The 26960-nt window shown below is 46.8% G+C and overlaps 1 protein-coding gene across 8 annotated transcripts in view; it reads left to right on the top strand.

The window, feature by feature from the left end:
• espn (espin) overlaps positions 1–26960 on the top strand; it is a 281984-nt gene that overhangs the window by 183485 nt on the left and 71539 nt on the right. For all 8 annotated transcript variants that reach the window (XM_078238747.1, XM_078238745.1, XM_078238746.1 and 5 more), the window contains one exon: positions 23188–23340. In XM_078238747.1, coding sequence (XP_078094873.1) covers positions 23188–23340 — 153 coding nt within the window. The remainder of the gene's footprint in view (positions 1–23187; positions 23341–26960) is intronic.

Raw genomic sequence — 26960 nt, 5'->3', positions numbered from 1 at the left:
TCGGAGAGAGGTGTTGTTAGGCAGGTGGATTTAGCGATGTGATTGAAAATGCATCTCGGCGTCACATCACCCTGAGGTTGCAAACACCCTGGTTCAGCCTCATTGTTGTCAGGTATCCAGAATCATTATTGGTAAACCTGTGCACTTGAAAGTTTCTTTTGAAGAGCCGTGAGGAAGCCAACCCCAGCAGTGAAGGTAGCAATCAATCCCTCTCGCTAAGCAGAACGGTGAAGGAATTAGTTACAAGGAACCTACTACCAAAGGCTGGCTCAATCCGTTGGAACTGGATCTTTCAAGTGAAAGTTTACACAGAAACCAAAGACTGTGTACTGAAAGATGTGGAGATGCCGGCGTTGGACTGGGGTAAACACAGTAAGAAGTTTAACAACACCAGGTTAAAGTCCAACAGGTTTATTTGGTAGCAAAAGCCACACAAGCTTTCGAGGCTCTGAGCCCCTTCTTCAGGTGAGTGGGAATTCTGTTCACAAACAGAACTTATAAGACACAGACTCAATTTACATGAATAATGGTTGGAATGCGAATACTTACAACTAATCCAGTCTTTAAGAAACAAAACAATGGGAGTGGAGAGAGCATCAAGACAGGCTAAAAAGATGTGTATTGTCTCCAGACAAGACAGCCAGTGAAACTCTGCAGGTCCACGCAACTGTGGGAGTTACAAATAGTGTGACATAAATTCTGATTCTAGGATCGCATGATAAAGACTCAGGAGGAAAAAAGCAGAAATATTTATGTGAAATAGTGTGACATAAACCCAATATCCCGGTTGAGGCCGTCCTTGTGTGTGCGGAACCTGGCTATCAGTTTCTGCTCCGCGACTCTGCGCTGTCGTGTGTCGCGAAGGCCGCCTTGGAGAACGCTTACCCGAATATCAGAGGCCGAATGCCCGTGACCGCTGAAGTGCTCCCCAACAGGAAGAGAACAGTCTTGCCTGGTGATTGTCGAGCGGTGTTCATTCATCCGTTGTCGCAGCGTCTGCATGGTCTCCCCAATGTACCATGCCTCGGGACATCCTTTCTTGCAGCGTATCAGGTAGACAACGTTGGCCGAGTTGCAAGAGTATGTACCGTGTACCTGGTGGATGGTGTTCTCACGTGAGATGATGCCATCATCTCACGTGAGAACACCATCCACCAGGTACACGGTACATACTCTTGCAACTCGGCCAACGTTGTCTACCTGATACGCTGCAAGAAAGGATGTCCCGAGGCATGGTACATTGGGGAGACCATGCAGACGCTGCGACAACGGATGAATGAACACCGCTCGACAATCACCAGGCAAGACTGTTCTCTTCCTGTTGGGGAGCACTTCAGCGGTCACGGGCATTCGGCCTCTGATATTCGGGTAAGCGTTCTCCAAGGCGGCCTTCGCGACACACGACAGCGCAGAGTCGCGGAGCAGAAACTGATAGCCAGGTTCCGCACACACAAGGACGGCCTCAACCGGGATATTGGGTTTATGTCACACTATTTCACATAAATATTTCTGCTTTTTTCCTCCTGAGTCTTTATCATGCGATCCTAGAATCAGAATTTATGTCACACTATTTGTAACTCCCACAGTTGCGTGGACCTGCAGAGTTTCACTGGCTGTCTTGTCTGGAGACAATACACATCTTTTTAGCCTGTCTTGATGCTCTCTCCACTCCCATTGTTTTGTTTCTTAAAGACTGGATTAGTTGTAAGTATTCGCATTCCAACCATTATTCATGTAAATTGAGTCTGTGTCTTATAAGTTCTGTTTGTGAACAGAATTCCCACTCACCTGAAGAAGGGGCTCAGAGCCTCGAAAGCTTGTGTGGCTTTTGCTACCAAATAAACCTGTTGGACTTTAACCTGGTGTTGTTAAACTTCTTACTGAAAGATGCCAGGAGATCAGCGAAAGAAAAGCTTGTAGTCTTCCCCCTAACCTGATCAATATTCCTCCCTCAGCCCAACATGCAGATTACCTGGTTAGTTAGTTCATTTTGTTGGACTCTGCAACGTGCAAATTGGTTGCCTCCACAACACTATTTTCAAAAGTAATGTGTTGGATGTGAAGAGCATTTTGAGACATAATGCAGGATTTTACACTCTCGTTCCAGCGAGACCGGAAAATCCTGCCCGAGGTCAACGGACATTTCCATTGTCCGCCCCTCGCCCGCTCGAGGGGCAGCAGAATTCCAGCGATAATGATAAAATATTGCAAGTTATTTCTTCACAGATAGAGGGTGGAATTTGCTGATTCCCCCCTACCAACTCCGCCTCCCCCCACCCTGGCAGCATGTTTTCCAACGGTGGGGCGGCTCACCATGGGCTACCAGTAGGGACTTCCAGTTCCGCCGATGTCTATGCCGTTTTGCGTGGCTCGTCTGTCCCGCTGCTGGGGCACCAGCCATGGAGAAATTGGCGGGGGGGGGGCGGGGGGGGGGGGGGGGGCGGTGCGGGGGGGCGGTGGCAGGGGGATCCTGCCGGTGGGAAGGCCCAGAAAATCCCGTCCATAGACTTTACCAATCGTGTGATTGGCTGCATTCTGAAGAGTCATAGGGCGCGTACAATTGGCCTGACCCAGAATCTTGAGGAATTGCGTTTTACCACACAAGGTCCATCATTTATTTTCTGTTACTGCTCCATTTTGGTTGTTGCAATGTGCTGTGTTCTTTGAACCCATGGACAACAATTCCTTGTGTTTTTAAAGCAAAAGTCCCCAAATCGACTTGCAAAATGGAACCAGGCACTTACCAAGAATCTGGGAGGAAGGTTAGGGGATGGAGGAGGTAAAGATGTAAGTTTGCAGGATTTGGGGCATGGAGAGAGATGTGACAAGAGTTTTGGGAAGGGTGTTTCAGAGAGATAGGATATAAGGATTGAAAATCAATCACCACCAAGGCATAGAAAGAGGCATTGGAGTTGAGGGAATAAAATCAAGGTGTGCTGACTGGAAAAGGTTGAAGAGAGAAGGGTGGGACAAGATGATGCCGGGATTTCTGGATATAGAGAAGGATTTTGAAGTTTGTATGCTGGAAAAGGAATTGTCAAGGGGAATTGACATTGTCAGGGCTGATGACTGAGAGGGACATAAGGATGACTCAGTGGTACAGTGGTTAGCACTGCTGCCTCACAGCGCCAGGGACTCAGGTTCGATTCTGGCCTTGGGTGATTGTCTGTGTGGAGTTTGCACGTTCTCCCCGTGCCTGCGTGGATTTCCTCTGGGTGCTCCGGTTTCCTCCCACAGTCCAAAGATGTGTGGGTTAGGTGGATTGGCCATGCTAAATTGCCCCTTAGTGTCCAAAGATGTGCAGGTTAAGTGGATTGGCCATGGTAAATTGTCCCTTAGTGTCCAAAGATGTGTAGATAAGGTGGATTGGCCATGGTAAATTGCCCCTTAGTGTCCAGAGATGTGTAAGTTAGATGGATTGGCCATGCTAAATTACCCCTTAGAGTCCAAAGATTGGCCATGAGAAATGTGCGGGTTTATGGGGATAGGGCAGGTGAGTGGCCTAGGTAGAGTGCTGTTTCAGAGGGTTGATGCAGACTTGATGGACCAAATGTCCTCCTTCCGCACTGTACTGATTCTATGGACGTAAGGGCAAGATGTTGAATGTTCTTACACAGCATGGAGAGTGGGAAGTCAATAAGGATTAGATTGGAGGATTTGAAGGATGAGGATTGGAATAGCGTCACCGAATGGCAGCATCAAACAACCTCCCCTCCCCTTCCCCGCACACCAGCATCCGCCTTCATACCTCACTCAAGTTGTCAATCTTCATGTGTGTACCAGCAGTGTTGATAGACCATTCAATTTTGAGGATGTATGCTTTGTCCTTATTGTCTTTACTGAGAAAGAATGATGGACTATTTTCTTGTGTAGTGTTTTTCACAATCCTAGAATGTCCCAAAGCCCTTCATCAGCCCGTGAAATACTTTAGAAGTGTGGTCACTAATGAAATGTAGGAAATATTGCAGCAAATTTGCAAACGCCCAGAAATAACATTGCACTGATGACCCGCTAAACTTTAGCCATGTTGTATGAAGGAGAAATATTGGTCAAGATCCCAGGGAGGAATCCCCACTCTTCTTTGAAGTGTGCCGTGGGATCTTTTACATCTGTCTGAGAGGGAACGCACAGTTTAACATCAATTTAGCACCTTTGACAGTGCAGCCTTCTCTCTGAAGTGTCAGCCTGGATTATGCACTCTGGAGTGGGACGTGAACCCATGAACTGGTGACTCACAGGTAAGAGCCACGCGCACAACTTCCAGCTGGAGGCACCGGGGCCAACAAGAGTGACGACCCTATGAGATTATGTTTTTTTTGTCCCTCAGAGGTGTGGAGGCTAATTGTTGCATCCGGGTCCTCTCGCTGAGAGGGGTTGGGGGGAGCGGAGGGAGGGGGGGGGGAGGCGGGGGTGCAGGAGGGTGTAGTTCCAAACATGGAACTTCCCTCACCCTCTTATCCAGAGTGACTGGCAGAGTTATCAACTTTGGTATCGAGGGAGATTCATTCCACATTGTATCCATTCATGTTAATGTCTTGTAATTGGTTTTTCATTGCGTACTGCCTGACCTCAGCTTCTACATGTTTTGCCATCAGCGAGGCTGTGTGTGCGACCAGGACAATAGCCTAACCATTACTTATTGTTCAATATGTAAAGGAAAAAAGCACACACAAGCACGGAAGAACTCGATTGGGTAGTAAGTATGAATGACGTCATTGACATTTCAGCTGATAGGTTTAAATAATTTATTTCAGTTCAAGGTAACAGTAGAAGGTAGCTAGCGTGTGGCTGCTGTGTCAGATATCAACTCTGGGTTACTGTGCAATCATCCCATTTTATTCAAGCATCAGTAGGTTCTAGACTGTGCCCATGCAACCTCAGGTGAGTGAAGCACTTCAGTTTTCAAACGGGGGACCTGTTTAACATTGTTTTAGACTGTTTTAGACCCTTTCGTCTTTGTGTTTGGAACATGTGAAGTCAGACCGAACTGAAATAGTTACAGATAAAAAAAAATTTGCCTTTGTGAAGAAGCATTCAAAGTGAGGTACCAGAAATATGAATTAAAATATTGGTTCCAGTTGCATTGCAATTTGTTCTCCTAGTTTGCGAATGACCGCTCTTCACATTAACTTTACGCCAGTTGTACAAAGACTTCCCTTGTGACATAAGGCTCCTGTAGATGTTTCAGTTCTGTATTTAATAAACTTATTTTCTATGCATTCACGTTGATCTGGCTGAGTTTTGGTTACAAGGACCATTGCAGAACATGGGAAATGAGACCCACTCGAGTTTAGAATGTAGCACTCTTATAATGACACCGTGTTTTTCGATGGAGGTAATTTTGCCTTTGTGGTTTTGCTCCCAGTGACTTAATGAATGATAATCTTGATGTGATTTCCATTGGAGCGTAAACTAGCAGTGAAAGGAGGGAAGTATGTGTTATTTTATGCAAAATGTGGCTTTTGGCTGATTTTAGGGGCGGCACAGTGGTTAGCACTGCGGCCTCACGGCACCAGGGACCCAGGTTCAATTCCGGCCTTGGGTCACTATCTGCGTGGAGTTTGCACATTCTCCCTGTGTCTGCGTGGAGTTTCCTCCGGGTGCTCCGGTTTCCTCCTACAGTCCAAAGATGTGCAGGTTAGGTTGATTGGCCGTGCTCAATTGCCCCTTAGTGTCAGGAGATTAGCAGGGTAAATATGTGAGATGTTGGGGATAGGGCCTGGGTGGGATTGTGGTCGGTGCAGACTCGATGGGCTGAATGGCCTCCTTCTGCACTGTAGAATTCTATGAGTGGGATTCTAGGGTTCTATTGGTGAGATGGAAAATACCAGAGACCTTTTCTTTATTCTGGGCGGACTTTGTCATCAGCTCCCTTCCATCTACCGTAAATTGAGGGGCAGACGGAAAATCGAATCAGTTGGGGATGGGGTGGCTTTGTGCGGTGCACATTTGCTGATGGCCAAAGAGACCAACCTGCGATGAGCATTGAGGGAACATTGACAATGTCTGAAATTTAAAGGGGTGGAAACTGGTTTTGGCACGATTCTTGGCCCCGAGATTGGTAATGCGCTGGACATTCTGAAGCAGAAGCCAAGAGCCCGAGACGTGCCTGAAACTGTGTCACGGGGTCTCATCAACATATTGCCCACTAACTGCGGATGCCAATCGCATGTTCAGAGGCAGCTTGCCGGGTCCACAAAACAGATGCAGATTCAACAGCACCTTTCAGAGAGGGAGGTGGTCCCTTTAAGAACTGCAGGTTCGGCCATATGGTTATCCTGAGCGTAAGTGACCCGGCACTGGCCGCCCCTTTGCAGGAAAGGTGGGGAGGAGCCCTCAAGCGGGATTGAGCAGGGGGGGCCTAATGCCTGTTTCAGGCACAGAATCTGAACGAGACACTGGAGTTTTTGCCAAGTTAGCAGGGGTGGTTTGATCAGAAGGGGATGTGCGTGTGCCAAATCCGTTTTACGTTTGGCATGGCATCAACAAATTTCTGAGACAAACTACTTCATCTCAGCCACCCGATCCTATTTGGCAAAAGTGCAATTTGTGCGTTGTAATCAGTCAATAATCCATAGAATCTCTACAGTGCAGAAGGAGGCCATTCGGTCCATCGAATCTGCAACGACCACAATCCCACCCAGGCCCAATTACCGTAACCCCACATATCTACCCTAGCTAATCCCCCTGACACTAGGGTCAATTTAGCATGGCCAATCAACCTAACCCCCACATCTTTGGACTGTGGGAGGAAACTGGAGGAAACCCACGCAGACACGGGGAGAATGTATAAAACTCCACACAGGCAGTCACCCGAGGCCAGAATTGAACCTGGGTCCCGGGCGCTGTGAGGCAGCAGTGCTAACCACCGTGCCACCCTTATTGGATTCACAAACAGGTTTTAGTGACTAACATTGAACCCGAGGCTATGACTGACTCTGCCAGAGTCTCCATTAACAGATGGAGCCACAGATGTATGCAAATGACTTTCTACAGGCAGATTCTCCTTTGTAAATCAGGCCCTACAGACTGACAAAGGAGCAGAGTACAGTCAGGCAGGCCAGAACCTGTCACCTTCACTCCTCTCATTGTCAGCTGAAAGGAACACTTTTAACATCTGATTTTCCATTTCGCTTTTGCACTCGCTCCGAAGGCAGGTTCGTGATTTTCAAGCACCGATCGTAGCTGTTCCCATTCAGAGAGAGGGTGATGGAGGGAGGCATTGCTCCGAACTGGGATGCACCGTCTAAGAGGGTGATAGAAGCAATCCCAGCCGCAGCTTTCAAAGCAGAATTGGGTAAAGACTTGAAAAAGGGAAAAATAAAAGATGCTAAGCTTTAGGGGATGGGGAGGAGCAGTGAGACTAATTGGATAGCTCATTTCAAAAGGACTGGCATAGGCATGATGGGATGAATGGCCTCTTCCTGGAATGGTGCGGTGGCACAGTGGGTTAGCACTGCTGCCTCACAGCACCAGGAATCCGGGTTCGATTCCCAGCATAGGTCACTGTCTGTGTGGAGTTTGCACATCCTCCCCGTGTCTGCTTGAGTTTCCTCTGGGTGAACAAAGAACAATACAGCACAGGAACAGGCCCTTCGGCCCTCCAAGCCCGTGCCGCTCTCTGGTCCAAACTAGACCATTCTTTTGTATCCCTCCATTCCCACTCCGTTCATGCGGCTATCTAGATAAGTCTTAAACGTTCCCAGTGTGTCTGCCTCCACCACCTTGCCTGGCAGCGCATTCCAGGCCCCCACCACCCTCTGTGTAAAATATGTCCTTCTGATATCTGTGTTAAACCTCCCCCCCTTCACCTTGAACCTATGACCCCTCGTGAATGTCACCACTGACCTGGGGAAAAGCTTCCCACTGTTCACCCTATCTATGCCTTTCATAATTTTATACACCTCTATTAAGTCTCCCCTCATCCTCCGTCTTTCCAGGGAGAACAACCCCAGTTTACCCAATCTCTCCTCATAACTAAGCCCCTCCATACCAGGCAACATCCTGGTAAACCTCCTCTGTACCCTCTCCAAAGCCTCCACGTCCTTCTGGTAGTGTGGCGACCAGAACTGGACGCAGTATTCCAAATGCGACCGAACCAATGTTCTATACATCTGCAACATCAGACCCCAACTTTTATACTCTATGCCCCATCCTATAAAGGCAAGCATGCCATATGCCTTCTTCACCATCTTCTCCTCCTGTGACGTCACCTTCAAGGATCTGTGGACTTGCACACCCAGGTCCCTCTGCGTATCTACACCCTTTATGGTTCTGCCATTTATCGTACAGCTCCTCCCTACATTATTTCTACCAAAATGCATCACTTCGCATTTATCAGGATTGAGCTCCATCTGCCATTTCTTTGCCCAAATTTCTAGCCTATCTATATCCTTCTGTAGCCTCTGACAATGCTCCTCACTATCTGCAAGTCCTGCCAATTTTGTGTCGTCCGCAAACTTACTGATCACCCCAGTTACACCTTCTTCCAGATCGTTTATATAAATCACAAACAACAGAGGTCCCAATACAGAGCCCTGCGGAACACCACTAGTCACAGGCCTCCAGCCGGAAAAAGACCCTTCCACTACCACCCTCTGTCTTCTGTGACCAAGCCAGTTCTCCACCCATCTAGCCACCTCCCCCTTTATCCCATGAGATCCAACCTTTTTCACCAGCCTACCATGAGGGACTTTGTCAAACGCTTTACTAAAGTCCATATAGACGACATCCACGGCCCTTCCCTCGTCAACCATTCTAGTCACTTCTTCGAAAAACTCCACCAGGTTAGTGAGGCATGACCTCCCTCTCACAAAACCATGCTGACTATCGTCAATGAGTTTATTCCTTTCTAAATGCGCATACATCCTATCTCTAAGAATCTTCTCCAACAACTTCCCCACCACGGACGTCAAGCTCCGTGCTTAGGGGAGGTGATGGCTTAGTGGTATTATCGCTAGACTATTAATCCAGATACTCAGCTGATGTTCTGGGGACCTGGGTTCGAATATCGCCACGGCAGATGGTGGAATTTGAATTCAATTTTAAAAATATCTGGAATTAAGAATCTACTGATGACCGTGAAAACATTGTCGATTGTCGGAAAAACTAATCTGGTTCACTAATATCTTTTAGGGAAGGAAATCGGCCGTCCTTATCCTGCTCTGGCCTACATGGGACTCCAGAGCCACAGCAATGTGGTTGACTCTCAACTGCCATCCAAGGGCAACTAGGGATGGGCAATAAATGCTGGCCAGCCAGTGATGCCTATGTCCCACGGATGAATAAAGCTCTAGTTTCCTCTCACAGTCCAAAGATGTGCGGGTTAGGTTGATTGGCCATGCTAAATTAACCCTAGTGTCAGGGGGATTAGCAGGGTAAATATGAGGGGTTATGGGAATAGATCCTGGGTGGGATTGTGGTCGGTGCAGACTCGATGGGCCGAATGGCCTCCTGCTGCACTGTAGGGATTCTATTCTATGATCTCTGAGCTGTATGATTCGATGATTCCTATGTCCAGGCAGGTTCAGACTAAAATAACAGCCCAAACAATAACCATTTGCCTTATTCACCATCAGTGGTTTTGTTAAGTTGGCTGGGGAAGAAGTCACTTAACAGATTGATAAATCTGAACAAAAGTCACATTACCACCTTTAGATCATCATGTCTTAATATAGTTAGGACATAAGCATGTAGAGTAACGCCATGGGGAGAGAAGTGGGGGGGAAACACAGATGTGATTCACTCTGTCTCTGGATTGATAACCTGATTTTAACAATTTGTTCTTGGGTTGTATTCGATGCTTACAAGGTTGTAATTATGCCTGTCTTCTCTCTCAGATAGCTGTAATACATCCCAGAGCACAGTGGTTAGCACTGCTGCTTCACAGCACCAGGGACCCAGGTTCGATTCCGGCCTTGGGTCACTGTCTGCGTGGAGTTTGCATGTTCTCCCCGTGTCTGCGTGGGTTTCCTCCGGCTGCTCTGGTTTCCTCCCACAATCCAAAGATGTGTAGGTAAGGTGGATTGGCCATGGTAAATGAGTAGGGTTACGGGGATAGGGTGGAGAGTAGGACCTAGGTGGGATGCTGTTTTGGAGAGTCAGTGCATACTCAATGGGCCGAATGGCCTCTTTCTGCACTCTAGGGATTCTATGATTCTATGAAGAATGGGTGAGTTCTCCCCAATGTCTTGACCGATAAGTTAGCCCTCAACCAACATGGATAAAAGCAGATTATCTGATCAACTATCTCTGTGTTGTTTGTGGAATCTTGCTGTGCACAGATTGGTGGCTGTGTTTTCCACATTACAACAGGAACTGCATTTCAAAAGTACGTCACTGGTTGTAAAGCACTTAGGGCCATCCTGAAGTGGTGAATATCGATGTAAATCGCTCTTTTAGTGGCTTGAGTTCTGGATTTAGTGCGTTGCTGTCGAGCTGCTGGAGGAAGTGGTTGAGGCAGGGACATTGACAACATGTAAAAGGCATTTGGATAGAAACATGGATAGGAAAGGTTTAGAGCGATATGGGCCAACTGCAGGCAAATGGGGTGAGCTTGGATAGGCATTTTGCTAGGCATGGACCAGTTTGGGCTGAAGGGCCTGTCTCCGTGCCGTCGATTCTGTGACATTCTATGAGTCGATAGGTATTGTAGAACTTGCAGCTGTGTTTGTTTTAGCATAACATGCTTGTCATTTTAACCCCTCCAATGCTGTTGGGTCTGAGCAGTACAGACCATTTCCTCAGCTGACACCTGTAGATATAAGGCAAGGTACCATATTGTAAACTTGAATAAATCCTCTGACCAGCCCTCGAGCCTCTATTATGACCTACTTTCCCTTCTCTTTGCTCTCATGCTGAAACTTGCTACGGTGTGCCTTCCTGGGTTAATCTTAGACGCGACTCATTCAAACCTGAGGAACACCAGAGCCAAGTTAAATCTTCACCTCATCCATTGTCGACATACTTGCATGCTTAATTAAAAATCATACATTATGATCAAGATCTGTTTTTTTGATGCACCTTGTTCATAGAATCCTACAGTGCAGAAGGAGGCCATTCGGTCCATCAAGTCTGTACCAACCACAATGCCACCCAGGCCCTATCCCCATAACCACATCCATTTACCCTAGCTATTCCCCCTGACACTAGGGTTAATTTAGCATGGCCAACCCACCTAACCCGCACATCTTTGAACTGTGGGAGGAAACCGGAGCACCCGGAGGAAACCCACACAGACACGGGGAGAACGTGCAAACTCCACACTGACAGCCACCCAAGCTGGGAATCGAACCCGGGTCCCTGGCGCTGTGAGGCAGCAGTGCTAACCACTGTGCCACCATGCCGCGCCTAAAAAAGGGCATCACGAATTCAGTGGTGGGACCAATATGGGGGTAGATTTGCACAGGGTAGCAGACTGTTGGAATGCTTTTTGTCTGCTTCATACTCAGAAACAAGCATGTCATGTATTAACATCTCCAGCTCCCCTCCAATCCCTGAGCTTTACCTGGAGCTTGGGTCATCAGGCTGGAATAAGTGTAACGAATGCAGGAAGTTGCATCCACTGATTTTTTGCTGTGCGCTCCCAGTGGGTGAAAACTTCGCATTGGGGTGGCATGGTGGCACAGTGGTTAGCACTGCTGCCTCACAGCGCCAGGGACCAAGGTTCGATTCCCGGCTTGGGTCACTGTCTGTGTGGAGTTTGCACATTCTCCCTGTGCCTGTGTGGGTTTCCTCTGGTTTCCTCCCACAATCCAAAGATGTGCAGATTTGGTGGATTGGCCATGCTGAAATTGACCCTAGTGTCAGAAGGATTAGCAGGGTAAATGTGTGGGATTATGGGAATAGATCCTGGGTGGGATTGTGGTAGTACAGACTTGATGAACCGAATGGCCTCCTTCTGTACTTGTAAAGATTCAATGGTTCAAAACACTCAGTGTGAAAACTACCCTCTGCAGCCCCTCACTAAGGGGCTGCAGAGTGAGGTATTACCCTGGATGTTTTCTTGTATTAGATCACTGCTTGTGGAAAGTTACCGTGGGAAATTTGGTTGCTGTGTTTCTGACATTACAAGCGCACTTTTTGAGATTGTTCTGTCTGGCTGAGAGGGTAGAGAGGAATTAATGCTTGTTGCATTAGTTCCTGCAGTGCAGCACTGAAGTAGCAGCCCGGATTGTGTGCTCAAAACGTCTGGTGGTGGCCCAGCACACTCGTAGTGGGTGGCACAGTGGTTAGCACTGCTGCCTCACAGCACCAAGGACCCGGATTCAATTCCCTGCTTGGGTCACTGCCTGTATGGAGTCTGCACGTTCTCCCCGTGTCTGCATGGGTTTCCTCCGGGTGCTCCGGTTTCCTCCCACGGTCTGAAAGATGGGCTGGTTGGTGCATTGGCCGTGCTAAATTCTCCCTTTGTGTACCCAAACAGGTGCCAGAGTGTGGCGACTAGGGAATTTTCACAGTAACTTCATTGCAGTGTTAATGTAAGCCTACTTGTGAAACTAATAAATAAATTTTAAACTTAAAAACAGCAGCCACCTTCTAACATATGAAAGCATGGGTTAATGTCAAGATTAACAACCCATGCAGTGGCTTCAGCTGACACTGTATGAATGTTTGTGATACCAGCAGGAATGGATTTTCTCAGACGTTCAGTGTGTGGGTGATGGTGTGATGATACTATGTTATTTATATATTTTATATTTGAGGGGGCTGCTTTCAGATTCTGTGTGTTTCTACAAGCGATCAGTTTGTCTGGGGGGAATGCAGCAGATTCTGGAAAGCAGAATAATTACTCAGATAAGTTCTCCTGAGCTATTAGACTGAGGTGGTTGACAGAGTCACATGATATTAGGTTAATGGGTGGAGCTAATCTTGTAACAAGAAAACAACAGTTTCATTTTCATTTTAAAGGGAGTTACTGACTGGAGCTGGAAAAAGATTCTCTCTCACTCACTTTCTGACAGTTCCAAAGCTGTTACCCAAGTTAGAGCAAGTATAGTGTGTTTGATAACTATTTAAAAAAATCTGTGAGAGAAATATTGCACAATTGGAACTGAATTAATGATAAGTTAGAAATTAACAGTTGTTTCTTTTGTTTAAAGATTGTTCAATGATTACGAGTTAAACTGTTTCATTTTGCTAGCATTATACTTAAACGGCATTATGAATAAAGCTTGTTTTGCTAAGAAGAGTTCCCTACTTTGTCAGTGGAGCTACTCCAGAGGCAAGGCATCGTTTCCTTACATTTATGTGGGAAATAAAAGAATTGTCGGGGTCTAATCTGACTTCATAATATACATGGGGTTCGGTAACTGTCTACAGTCACAATTCTAGTCAAACTATAACTGCTTCCCTCAGTTACAGGAATAAAAAAACAATTCAAAGGATAGAGTGAAAGTGAAAATGAAAAGTGAGGTTTGTTACTTTTGTGACAATAGCGTTGGGAATGTGACAATAATCTCTTCTGTTTCTCAAACATTTGAATGAAGCCAAAATCAGAATCAGTAAAGGAGGCAATTTCAATTTCTGAAGTTCATCAGGTGAGCTGCATGAATATAGGAACAAGAATAGGCCATTTGGCCCATTGGGCCTGCTTCTTCATTCAATCACATTGTTATATTGACTCCAGTTATCTGCCTTAGTTCCATATCCCTTGACATTCTCACTGAACAATAATCTACAAATTTCAGTCTCGAAAACTCCAATTGTCCACTCCAGCACTCACAGTCCTTTTCAGAGGAAAATATTCCAGATAACCACGACCTTTTATATAGAAACCGCTCCCTGATTTCCCTTGTAACTGGTATAAATATCATTTTGAACCGATAACCCTTCACACGTGATTCCCGCACCAATGTACATAAACACATCCTTTTAACAGTTTAACCACCTCACTGAGTTCACCCCTCAATCTTTTACACTCAAGGGCAAACAGGTCTAGTTTAGGAAGTGCAGATAGAAGGGGCTGAATTTTCCAGCCCTTCCCGCCTGCGGGAATTTCCTGTCCCGCCAGTGGCAACCCCCAGCGACTGGTTTCCCAGTGGCACGGCTGGTGAATAGCACAAAAACGCCATTGACATCGGAGAGACTGGAAAGTTCTGTTGCTGGTCAATGGTGAGCCGCTTCTACCGCTGGAAAGCACACTGCTGGGGGAAGGGTGGTGGGGGGACCATGGTCGCCATATTATAAAATGGATGTAGAGGCACTGGTGAGGTGAAGAGAAGATTTACCAGGTTGATTTACCAGCAACGAGTGAATGTATCAGGAAAGGATTGACAGGCTGGGGGTCTCTTTGAAAAAAAAGGAAGGCTGAGGGGTGACCTAATGGAGCTCTTTATAATCATGAAAGGTTTTGATCAAGTGGATACAGGGAGAATGTTTCCTCTTGTGGGGAAGAGCATGGACTAAAGGCCGCCAATGCAGTGTAGTCATCAATAAATCCAATGGGGAATTTAGCAGAAACGTCTCCATCCAGAGACTGGCGAGAATGTGGAACTCGCCTCCACAGGGAGTGGTTGGAGTGAACAGGAGAGATGTAATGAAGGGGAAACTAGACAAGCGTTTGATGGAAAAGAGAAGCGAAGGTTATGATGATAGATTTAGATGGGGAAAGATGGAAGGACGTTTGATTGGAGTGTGAACACCAACATGGACCAGTCGGACTGAATGGCCTGTTTCTGTGCCATATATCCTCTTCAGGGGAGGCGATGGGCGAGTGCTAGATTATTAATCCAGAAACTCAGCTAATGTTCTGGGGACTCGGGTTCAAATCCTGCCGCGGCAGATGGTGGAATTTGAATTCAATAAAAAATATCTGGAATTAAGAACTTACTGATGGCCATGAAACCAACTGTTGATTGTCGGAAAAACCCATCTGGTTCACTAATGTCCTTTAGGGAAAGAAATCTGCCGTCCTTACCTGGTCTGGCCTACATGTGACTCCAGAGCCACAGCAATGTGGTTGACTCTCAACTGCCCTCCAAGAGCAACTAAGGATGGGCAATAAATGCTGGCCAGCCAGCAATGCCCATGTCCCATGAATGATTTAAAAAAACCTACATAATATTAGTAATATAAGAACCTTAGTTAGGCCGCACTTGGAATATAGTGTTCAATTCTGTTCGCCACGTTACCAGAAGGATGTGGAGGCTTTGGAGAGGGCACAGAAAAGATTTACCAGGATGTTGCCTGGTATGGAGGGCATTAGCTATGAGGAGAGGTTGGAGAAACTTGGTTTGTTCTCACTGGCATGATTGAGGTTGAGGGGCAACCTGATAGAAGTCTACAAGATTATGAGGGGCATGGACAGAGTGGATAGTCAGAAACTTTTTCCCAGGGTGGAAGAGTCAATTACTAGGGGGCATAGGGTTAAGATGCGAGGGGCAAGGTTTAAAGGAGATGTACGAGGAAAGATTTTTACACAGAGGTGGTGGGTGCCTGGAACTCGCTGCCGGGTGAGTGGGGGGGGGTTTCACTGTTCTCTACCTTTTATTTCTTTATTGTCTTTCCTTGTCTTTCTTCCCCCCACTCTTTCTCCCTATTTTATCCCCTCTTTCCTTACCTTTTCACCCACTTTGCTTCTCCTTTCCTCTTTGTCTCACTTTTACCTCTCTCCTACCCATCTCCCCCCTCCTTCCACATTTTCATCTGTCACAGTTTACCCTCTCATTTCAGCTTCTCTGCCGCTTGGCCATTCACACCTTCTATTCTCTCTATGGGCTGCCATTAGCAGCCTTTGACTTGCTTTTGTGGCTATCACTCATCTTTCATTCCCTCACCCTACAGTATAAATAGCTCCCACTTTCTATGCCTTTTAGCTGTGACAAAGGACCATCTGGACACAAAACGTCAGCTCTTTTCTCTCCTTGCAGACGCTGCCAGACCTGCTGAGATTTTCCAACATTTTCTCTTTCGGTGTTCCTGAGACCTGACCTCAAACATTGTGTGCAGAGATCAGTTTAGCTGTACCCAGCCCCGTGGAACAGCAGTCTTGAACTATAGTGCAGTATAACTGCAATCCAGAAGTCAATAAGGAGAGGGGAGGCAATGGCTAATCCAGAAACTCAGCTAATGTTCTGGGGACCCGGGTTCGAATCCCGCCACGGCAGATGGTGGAATTTGAATTCAATAAAAAAATATCTGGAATTAAGAATCTACTGATGACCATGAAACCATTGTCAATTGTCGGAAAAACTCATCTGGTTCACTAATGTCCTTTAGGGAAGGAAATCTGCCGTCCTTACCTGGTCTGGCTTACATCTGACTCCAGAGCCACAGCAATGTGGTTGATCCTTGACTGCCCTCCAAGGGCAACTAAGGATGGGCAATAAATGCTGGCCCAGCCAGCGACGCCCATGTCCCACAAATGAGTAAAAATTAGCTGCAGTAGAAATCCTACTGTAGAGTTTGATGATGCCAAATTTCACCACACACTTTCATCGACATGATCACCTATCTCTGCCCTGTTATCACTGATACTCCCATTTATTCCTTTGTTACATCTGGGCTTAGTTATTCAAATCCTGTTCTTGCTGACCTTCTGACCTCCACTCTCCACAAACTCCACCTCAGCCAAACTGCTGCTGCTTGTGTTGTTCCTACCAACACCTCTCTTACCCATAACCCCAGCAGGGTTCACTGCTCCCATGTATCTTGATGAATCGTTTTCAAAATCCTTATTCTCATCTTTCAATGCCTCCATCATCTTGCCCCACCTGAGCACAGTGACCGTCTTCAATCTGACGACCTTAGGGTGGCACGGGTGGCACAGTGGTTAGCACTGCTGCCTCACAGCACCAGAGACCCGGGTTCGATTCTGGCCTTGGGTCACTGTCTGTGTGGAGTTTGCGCGTTCTCCCCGTGTCTGCGTGGGTTTCCTCCGGGTGCTCCTGTTTCCTCCCACAGTCCAAAGATGTGCAGGTTGGGTGGATTAGCCATGCTAAATTGCCCCGTAGTGTCCCAAGATGTGTAGGTTAGCTGGATTAGCCATGGTAATGTATAGGGTGGGGGAAAGGGCCTGGGTAAGGTACTGTGCCAGACAGAGTAGGTGCAGGCTTGATGGGCTGAATGGGCCTCTTCTGCACTGTAGGGATTCTGTGACCTTCTGGTTTACTCTTCATTCTCACTGTTCCTCATTGTTTTCAGACATTCCTTTAGCCTTTGTACTCCTGCCCTCTTGAACTCTCTCCCTTTATCCTGAATCCATCCTTGCTTTCAAAAGCCAACAAAGATGTCTCCACCTTTTTTTGGGTTCTGTCCCTTCATCCACCCCAGCACATCTTCTCCATCTTGCTGAGTGCTTATTTTCATTCATCTACTTATCATTAGGAATTGGAGTATTTGCACAGAACTTCGCATCTGATGGATGGGGCACAATGCACGATTGGGTAGGTGAGACAGGGTGTGTGAAATGAGTGGGGTTCAGTTTTTTTCTGTCCTTTCTTGTGTCGCAATGACAACGCTTATGGGATATAATCATCGGCTAAGTGCCAGCATGTATCATGACATGTTAAGTTAAAAGGCTGCTGGGTTTCAGAGTAAGTGTTTGGTTCATTTTAATTAATTAATTAATTCATCGATATTTAATGAGCGGAAATAGCTACAGTTAATGTAGAGCTTTACTTATAACTTGGCCTTTCCTGACAGCTTCCCAAATCACTTTACTGGGATGCATCTGCATTTCCATTACAGCTCCCCAAGTGCGCATTGCGATATTAAATGATGGGTTTTACGAGTTTGAGCTCATTAGTTCCATCCAGCAGCTCAAAATTGCCGCACAAATTCTAAAACTTTGTTAAAAAGGAATTTATCGCTAGAGGCAACATGCTTAAACTGTCATTTGATTTGATTATTGTCACATGTATTGGGATACAGTGAAAGGTATTGTTTCTTGCACGCTATACAGACAAAACATATCGTTCATAGAGTACATGGGGGAGAAGGAAAGGAGAGAGTGCAGAAATAGTGTTGCAAGTAGGGTGACGAGCTTAATATATGTTAGGACCATTCAAAAATCTTATGACAGCAGGGAAGAAGCTGTTCTTGAGTCTGTCGGTACGTGTTTTCAGACTCTTGTATCGTTTACCTGACAGGAGAAGGTGTAAGAGAGTATGTCTCTGAAGTGCGTGGGTTCCTTGATTATGCTGGCTGCTTTCCCAAGGCAGTGGGAAGTGTAGACGGAGTCAATGGATGGGAGGCTGGTTTGCGTGATGGATTGGGCTACGTTCACAACTCTTTTCTTGCGGTCTAGGGCAGAGCAGGAGCCATACCAAGCTGTGATACAATCAAAAAGGATGCTTTCTGTGATGCATCTGTAAATGTTGGTGAGAGCTGTAGTGGACATGCTGAATTTCCTTACCCCCCTGAGGAAGTAGAGGCGTTGGTTGTTTTTCTTAACTATAGTGTCGGCATGGGGGGACCAGGACAGATTGTCGGTGATTTGCAGGATTCAATAAGTCACTATTCGGAGTGAATAACAGGGCAAATAGTATTCTGATGTGCTGGGGAGGGAGCAGTCTGCTCACGTCGCTTTGCAGACATGTAGCTAACATGTCTACAAGTCACGTGACATCTTAAACCTTTGGTGAGTGTACATGGGCACACATGATCATTGCAAACAGCTTCTGGCAACCTTATTTAAGAATTTGCTCAGGCGGCAACTCCAGTGCTCTGCTCCCCCACTCTATCACAGCGAGAAAGATGGACTGATTTATCCCCAAAGGGTTTGAAGAGTTAATCAGTCATTTTGAAATGATATTGTTATTCAGGAGCTGGTGTGAATGATCCCGGGGAACCGGCCCAAATGACATGAGAAGCAGAAGGTGCAAGTTCAGATTTCTGATTTTGCTATTTCCATCTTCACATTCATCACGATTGGTTTAAAGGGGCGCACGGTGGATCTGAAGGCTGATTTTTGCAGAAGCTTTAGTACCTCACCAGGCCAGGTTTACATAATGTGTTTTTATTTATCATGTGAGGTTTCCTCCTGGGGTGACAGGATTTACCACCATGGGGCCCAGGAGGAATTGATGTTTTTTTCCATCGAGGATAAAAATTCTGAAATCCCTCCCACACATCCCTCTACCCAGCGTTATTTTTATTTAAATCACAGCAAATCCATAAATATTTTACTCTGGATTCTTGCTCTTAATTTTAAGGCATGAAGTGACCCACTGTACAAGCATTGACCTGTGGTGTAGACCCATTGTGTGACTTAGAATCATAGAATCCGACAGTGCAGAAGGAGGCCATTCAGCCCATCGAGTCTGCACCAACCACAATCCCACACAGGCCTTATCCCCATAACCCCTAGCTAGTCCTTCTGACACTAAGGGGCAATTTAGCATGGCCAACCATGCACCTAACCAGCACACCTTTCGGACTGTGGGAGGAAACCAGAGCACCCGGAGGAAACCCATGCCGAAACCGGGAGAATGTGCAAACTCCGCACAGACACTGATCCAAGCTGGGAATCGAACCTGGGTCCTTGGTGCTGTGAGGCAGCAGTGCTAACCACTATGCCACCGTGCCGCCCCCAACTTAAGTATGCTCCCTTCTTGTGGGCAGTCTGTTGTTTCCTGATGGGGGTGTGGTCTTGTTTCCCCAGAATGGCCCTCAGACAATTACCCCGAGGACCTCCGTTGCTGTAGAATTCTATCCAAGGATTTAAATTCGACGTATTTAATTTCCCTTCTTTTCTCGAAAGAGCTAATCCCCTGTGGAGTAGTGTTCCACATGTAACATCAGAACTCTGGGCACAGTGAGGCGGCATGGTGGCACAGTGGTTAGCACTGCTGCCTCACAGCGCCAGGGACCCAGGTTCAATTCCCAGCTTGGGTCACTGTCTGTGCGGAGTCTGCACATTCTCCCCGTGTCTGCGTGGGTTTCCTCCGGGTGCTCTGGTTTCTTCCCACAGTACAAAGACGTGCTGGTTAGATGCATTGGCCGTGCTAAATTCTCCCTCAGTGTACACGAACAGGCGCCGGGGTGTGGCAACTAGGGGATTTTCACAGTAACTTCATTGCAGTGCTAATGTAAGCCATACTTGTGATTAATAAATAAACTTTAAACCCCTTCCAAGTTCCTACTCTTCATGTTATAGGGACAGGGTCTGAGTGGGATGCTCCATTGGCGAGCTGGTGCAGACTTGATGGGCCAAATGGCCTGCTTCTGTACTGCAGGACTCTACGGCCTGGAGAGTGAGTGTGTCCAGAATATCATTGAAAAGCACAGAGGTTATGTTTAAATCTGTACCCAACCCTTGTTACGTCCACATTTAAAGTACTGATCTGTTCTCCAAATTATAAGATGGTGATAGATGCACTGGAGGTGGTATAAAAAAAAGATATACAGGGATGTGTCTTCTGCACTGGAGGGATTCTATGATTCTAAGAGTAGACAGTGGATTAGGACACAATGATCCACTTTCTTGTTGTACAATTAAATGTTTAGACTGCCAAGTTAAAGTACATAATTGTTTGGTACAGTGGAGTAATGCCTGCTGACCTTTTTAATTGGTGAGGCTTATACTATTTGAGGAGCAAAGGAGATGTAGGAGGCAAGTTTTTTACACAGAGGGTGCTGGGTGTCTGAAACTCGCCGCTGGGGGAGGTCGTGGTAGCAGATACAATAGTGACTTTTAAGGGGTATCTGGACAAATACATGAATAGGATGGGAATAGAGGGATATGGTCCCCGGAAGAGTAGGGGATTTTAGTTTAGTTAGGCAGCATGGTCGGTGCAGGGTTGGACGGCTGAAGGGCCTGTTCCTGTGCTGTAATTTTCTTTGTTCTTTGTATACATACCTATTGAAGCCAGCCATGGCGGTGGCCCCTTTGCTCGTGTGCGATATGTTTAACCTTCTTGTCCATTCACGTCCTCCTTTCTGCGAAGAATCTATGGGCAAAGGAAAGAGTTTGAGGGGAATTGTAAATGGGTGGAATGAGTGGAAGAACTTTGACATAGCCAGCCCCATTTCTTGAGCCTGTTCTTCCCAAGATCATCGAAAGAAATAACTTTCTGTAGAGCCAAAGGAGGAGCAAAGTGGCTTCTTGGCAATTCCAACTCCTCTGATCTAATTGCTGACTGGAATGTACCGCACAAACAGGAAATAGCTACTCCAGCAAACATACCTTGGCCAAAACAACAGGGAACTCACACTTGCAGGGCTGTATTGACCTTAACAAGGCCTGTGAGGTGGGCCTCTTTGAGTATGAGCTCCCTGATTGAGGTAATGGTTACCTGCCCAATCAGGGAGACTCACCTGTGTACATATATATATATTGAGGAGTGTTAAGGCTACTGACACTCCAGATTCTGACTTTGTACCTGAAGCACTCTTAGGAGTGGAAATAAATTTGTAAATGAAAGGAAATCTGATGAAGGGACACCGGCCTCTGAGGAGTTGTTTGAAGGGCTGGAGCAGGCCAGGTGTTGAGTTTGCATGGAGAATTGTGCAGGAGGCTGTGCGTCAGATTCCCAGTGACGGGAACCTGGAAGTGAATAAGTCAGTGGTGGAAAGGTTACCAAAGGGGAAATTTGTCTTTCAGCAACAGGAAGCTCATTGAAATACATAATTGACCACTTGCTTACAGTTTGAATGCAATTCCACACGATTCAGTTCTGATTCCACCATTTATTGAAACTCACACATTTCTTGCGTGTCTTCGTTAACTTGTCCAGTGAAAGATGGCGACTTGCACGTGGCTTCCTTGACTCACGATATGAGTCCTTTTGGCTTTTAGGAGATCGAGTCACGGGTACTGGATTGTCTTGGAGATGTTTTCTCTGTGTAAAAACTTGCTGATCTAACATTGAGGGGCAGTACCTTTGGTAGGAATTACAGAACTCAGAAGTACTGGGTCCATAATTTAAAGGGAAACAGCACACAACTGAGGTGTTAGAGGAGCCATCCCTTGAAGTGGCATCGCGAGTTCCGAAGGGGAGGACGATTAGGAGGCTGCCTGCAATAAAATGGAGAGCTCACGGCAGCATGAGAATCATCTGCCCTGACTTCATTCATGTTCAACACTGGTGGAGCTGAGTTGGTTGTGACATCCCAGACCTCAGTTGGACCTGTTGACGCCACCAAATGATGAGGGCAGAGGAACCTTCTCTCTCGACTTTTGGGATGTCCTTTTTTGCTGGAGCTACAGAAATACAGAAATGGGGGTTGAAACTGCAGAACCTCCTTAAGTAAAACTCCAGCTGTTAACACAGAGCTGGCTTCCCTTTCAATATGGTGCCAGCACCTACACGGCCATCGGTTGGTGGAAGCTACCCAATGTCAGGGCTAATCCCGCCCCCCCCCCCCCCCCCCCATCCCATGTGTTCCAGCAACAAGCCCAGATCACCCACATTCATCAGCTTGCTCCAATGTCATGGGGTTCAGCCCACCACCACGGACCCGCACCAGATCCCCGGCGATCTCCGCATCCACCAACAAGTTGTCCACTGGGACAATAGGGCCAAACCCAGGCCACAATCTCCATTCTGCTCGTTCTAGGTGAGGCAGTGCCTCAGGCACAGGTGCATTTGGCAAGGGGGCCTACATGATGTCTCTCACTTGTGGCATTAGCTCTCACTTGTGGCTTGGTCTCTTGAGCTGGTTTATCAGAGGACACAAGCGGCTACTCTGTGCCAATCGCAGAGGTCATGAGTTCAAATCTCACAATAGAGAGATTGATGAGTTCTGTAACCCAACTGGTTTGTAAATTCCTTCAACTATGGAGGGCCTTAGATGTTGTTATGGGGGAACATGTACAGGCCAGGGCACTGGGAGAAATACACTCTTCATTGAATAATGCTATATGATCTTTAGGGAAGAGAACCTGCTTTATTCAACATGTGGATTCTGTCCCACATTGAGTGGTTAACTTATTATTCTCTCTGAAGTGAATTACTTAGTTGCAAAACAATCTGTTCTCAATTTCTCAGGACAGGTCGGGGGCAAGTATGTACAATTGACACAACAGTGCCAATATCCTAAGAACAGATTCTATAGGTTCTATAGCTGTTGCATATCGGAATGCAGCTAGTGATTTACTTTGCACCTTGGCGTACAGCTGTGCATTGTCATACTTCCCAGTAAATGATCTTTGCGGACTGACTTGTTGGAAACATACCTATGCTTTCACTTTATCCATTTTTCTCTCTCATTCTTTACCTCTGTCCTCCTTACTTCACCATGCAGTTAAACCCCAATGAAATAAATCCAAATAGATTGCGGAGGGTAGAATCAAATCGGAAGTCAAGAAGTTTCAACAAAGAGCCCAGCACGGCAGATTACTACAAGAGCCTAGGAAACGACACAGTGGAAAAAAGTCAGATGGCACCCAATGAGGAGGTGAGTTTTATCCATTATGCAGGTAAACGAGATAGGGGTAGGCCATTCGGCCCCTCAAGCCTGCTCCACCATTCAACTCGATCATGGCTGATTATCTCCCTGAATGCCACTTTTCCGCACAGTCCCCCATTTCCCTCGATATCTTTACGGGTCAGGAACCCTTGATCCAGAAACGATTCTGGGTAATCGGAATAGCAAAATAGTCAATAGAAGCAGAACACCGCAGACCTCGAATGCAACAGAAAATATTGGAAATACTCGACAGGTCAGGCAGTATCTGTGGAGGGGGGAGGAGAGTTAACGTCTCAGGTCCATGACCTGGGTAAACCCTGATCCAAAACAAATATTGTTTGGCATGGTGGCACAGTGGTTAGCACTGCTGCCTCACAGCGCCAGGGACCTGGATTCGATTCCCGGCTTGGGTCGCTGTCTGTATGGAGTTTGCACGTTCTCCCTGTGTCTGCGTAGGTTTCCTCCAGGTGCTCCGGTTTCCTCCCACACTCCAAAGATGTGCGGGATAGGTGGATTGGCCACCTAAATTGCCCCTTAGTGTCAGGGGGTTAGTAGGCTAAGTAAGTAGGGTTATGGGCTAGGGCCTGGGATGGGATTGTGGTTGGTGTAGACTTGATGGGCCAAATGGCCTCCTTCTGCACTGTAGGGATTCTATGAAATTCTGTACACAGTAATTCTCCTCACTCTCTCCAATGAATTCACTGATCTTCAATTTCAGCACAACGTCAAACTAAGGTTTTCTGTTCATTAAAAAAAACTTAATTTATCGCCTTTACTATGAAGACAGAAACAGCTGCTTGTGTTTTGAACTGTGCCAATCTGCGGCTGGGGTTAAACACAAGAGCAAAAGAATACAATTCACAATCTGACACAGATCAACCTTAGCAACATGTTTATGTGAAATTCCTCTGCTAATATTTATCGATTGGAGTAACACTAATTTAACAGCAATTAATGACTTTCAATGTCTTTGCTTCCACCCCTATAAGCAGTAAGTCCCCGATCATTACCACTCACTGTATAAAAACGTTCTTTTTCCAAACTCCCTGTGCTTTTGCCCAAAACCTTAAATCTATGCCCCCCTAGTTCTTGTAAAGTTTTAAAATGTATTTATTAGTGTCACAAGTAGGCTTACATTAACACTGCAATGAAATTACTGTGAAAATCCACGAGTCTCCACACTCTGGCACCTGTTTGGGTACACTGAGGGGGAATTTAGCATGGCCAATGCACCTAAGCATATCTTTCAGACTGTGGGAGGAAACCGGAGCACCCGGAGGAAACCCACGCAGACACAGAGAGAACGTGCAGACTCCACACAGATAGTGACCCAAGCCGGGAATCGAAGCCAGGTCTCTGGCGCTGTGAGGCAGCAGTGCTAACCACTGTGCCACCATGCAGTTAATGGCTGTTCTTTTTCTAATTAAACCTGTCATAATCTTATACACCTGTGTCAAATCTCGCCTCAATCACCTTCACTCCAAACAGTGCTTACAAATGACAGGATTGAATTAAAATCTGATTCAAGCTTCATCCCACATTTATGGAGCAAATTGGAGGTGACTTCATCTTCAATTTCCCTTTGACTGTTGTGTTCAGTAACACATAACAGATGCTTGTAACTTACCTTGTTTGTTAATCCACCAGTGCGCACAAATCCACCAATTAGTACTTAATGCAAGAAGACATTGTTGTGCAGAGGGTAACCATTTAGGCTGACAAGCAGTCATTTTAACATTTTCTTCAGTTTAAGAGGGTAAAATGCTGTCTGATTTTACATCAATGTAATTTATTCAAAGTCAACCCAATAGTTATTTTTGTGATTGATGGGATTTAGATGAGATTTACTCGATACGAGATTTATTATATACATCGTGAAATGATAAAGTTTACATCGTTATTTATCTACATGCTTGGAGATCGGATGTATCCCTGAATATGTGCCATGGGACCCCTTGTAGCTCCCAACGCAAGGACTACATGGGAATTGCCCAGGAAGTTCCATCTTCCAGTGGGCAATTTTCCTGCTCCCTGGGACCCTCCGAAAACGTCTTCAGCTCTGAGTTAGAATGGGAGACTTTGGACAGTTCTGACTCACTTTCCTGGATAGTTACCTACGAAATGTCAGGCTGAAAAACAAACATGTCTAAGTCCTGGGTAGTTATACAATTGAGCACCCTCCCCCGACTCCCCACTGACTAACATCCCCCCCACCCCCACTCACTATCCCCCTCGACTCTCTGACACCTCATGACCCTCTGACTCCATCCTCAGCCCTCTGACCAAACTCCCTGACTCTCCAATTCCCCCATCCCACCAACCCTCCCAATTCCCCGGCCCTCCAACTCCCCTCTTGACCCCCAGATCACCCCCTCCCCCACAACACACCCTCTGTCTTCATCCTTGCCCCCCACCCCCATCCCAACCTTGCACTCCTCCCGACCTCTCAAATCTCCCCGACTCTCCTGACCCATGGATTCCACCCCAGCCTTCCCACTCTCCCTGACCCCGACTCCCCTCGACCCTCCAATTTCACCCCTCGCCTTCTGACTCTTCCTCCCACCACCAACTACCCCCTGATGCCCCCCACCCCCCAACCCTCTGATTCTCCTGACCCTTCAGCTCAACCTGACCCTCCAACTCCGCACCCTGACCCTCCAATGCCCCCACCCTGACCCTCCGACTCCCCACCCTGACCCTCCGATCCAACCTGACCGACCTTAGAATGCTACCCCTCCTATCACCCTACAGACCCTGCCACCTGGGGTGGCACGGTAGCACAGTGGTTAGCACTGCTGCTTCACAGCTCCAGGGACCTGGGTTCGATTCCCGGCTTGGGTCACTGTCTGTGTGGAGTTTGCACATTCTCCTCGTGTCTGCGTGGGTTTCCTCCGGGTGCTCTGGTTTCCTCCCACAGTCCAAAGATGTGCGGGTTAGGTTGATTGGCCATGTTAAAATTGTCCCTTAGTGTCCTGAGATGCGTAGGTTAGAGGGATTAGTGGGTACAATATGTAGGGATATGGGGGTAGGGCCTGGGTGGGATTGTGGTCGGTGCAGACTCGATGGGCCGAATGGCCTCTTTCTGTACTGTAGGGTTTCTATGATTTCTACCACCTACCATCCTGCCATCTACCACCCCACCCACTCTACCTGCTGCTACCCTCCCCACACTGCCACCCTCCACTGGCATCCTACCCACCCTCTCTACTGCCACCTTCCACATCCTGCCACCTACTAGCATGCCCACCCCGTCACCCTTTCCACCCTACATACCTAGCTCACTTGCACTCATTCACTGGGAACCTCACTAAATGTCCCAAAGCTTTTCGATCTGTTAGTGAATGAAGACTTACCAAAATATGGCCGCTAGTGCTGTAAGAGATATGTCTTAGCTTCCTCTGAGATATTAAAGATAGCAAAGGATATGGGGGTGGGGGGTTCATGCAGGAAAATGGTGTTGAGGTTGGAGATCAGCCATTATCTAAACTGCAATGGGATTTTACCCTTGTGAATGAAACTGCAAAAACAGAACTGTTCAACTCCCAACCTCAATAAATGATATGCAGCAATTTCACCAAGTTAACATCTGAGTAACAGCCTGCAAATAA

Source organism: Mustelus asterias, chromosome 22 (assembly GCF_964213995.1).
Source record: "Mustelus asterias chromosome 22, sMusAst1.hap1.1, whole genome shotgun sequence".
Taxonomy (NCBI): Eukaryota; Metazoa; Chordata; class Chondrichthyes; order Carcharhiniformes; family Triakidae; genus Mustelus; species Mustelus asterias.
The sequence above is the reverse complement of the archived record's forward strand: the minus strand, read 5'-3'. Positions and strand labels throughout refer to the sequence as shown.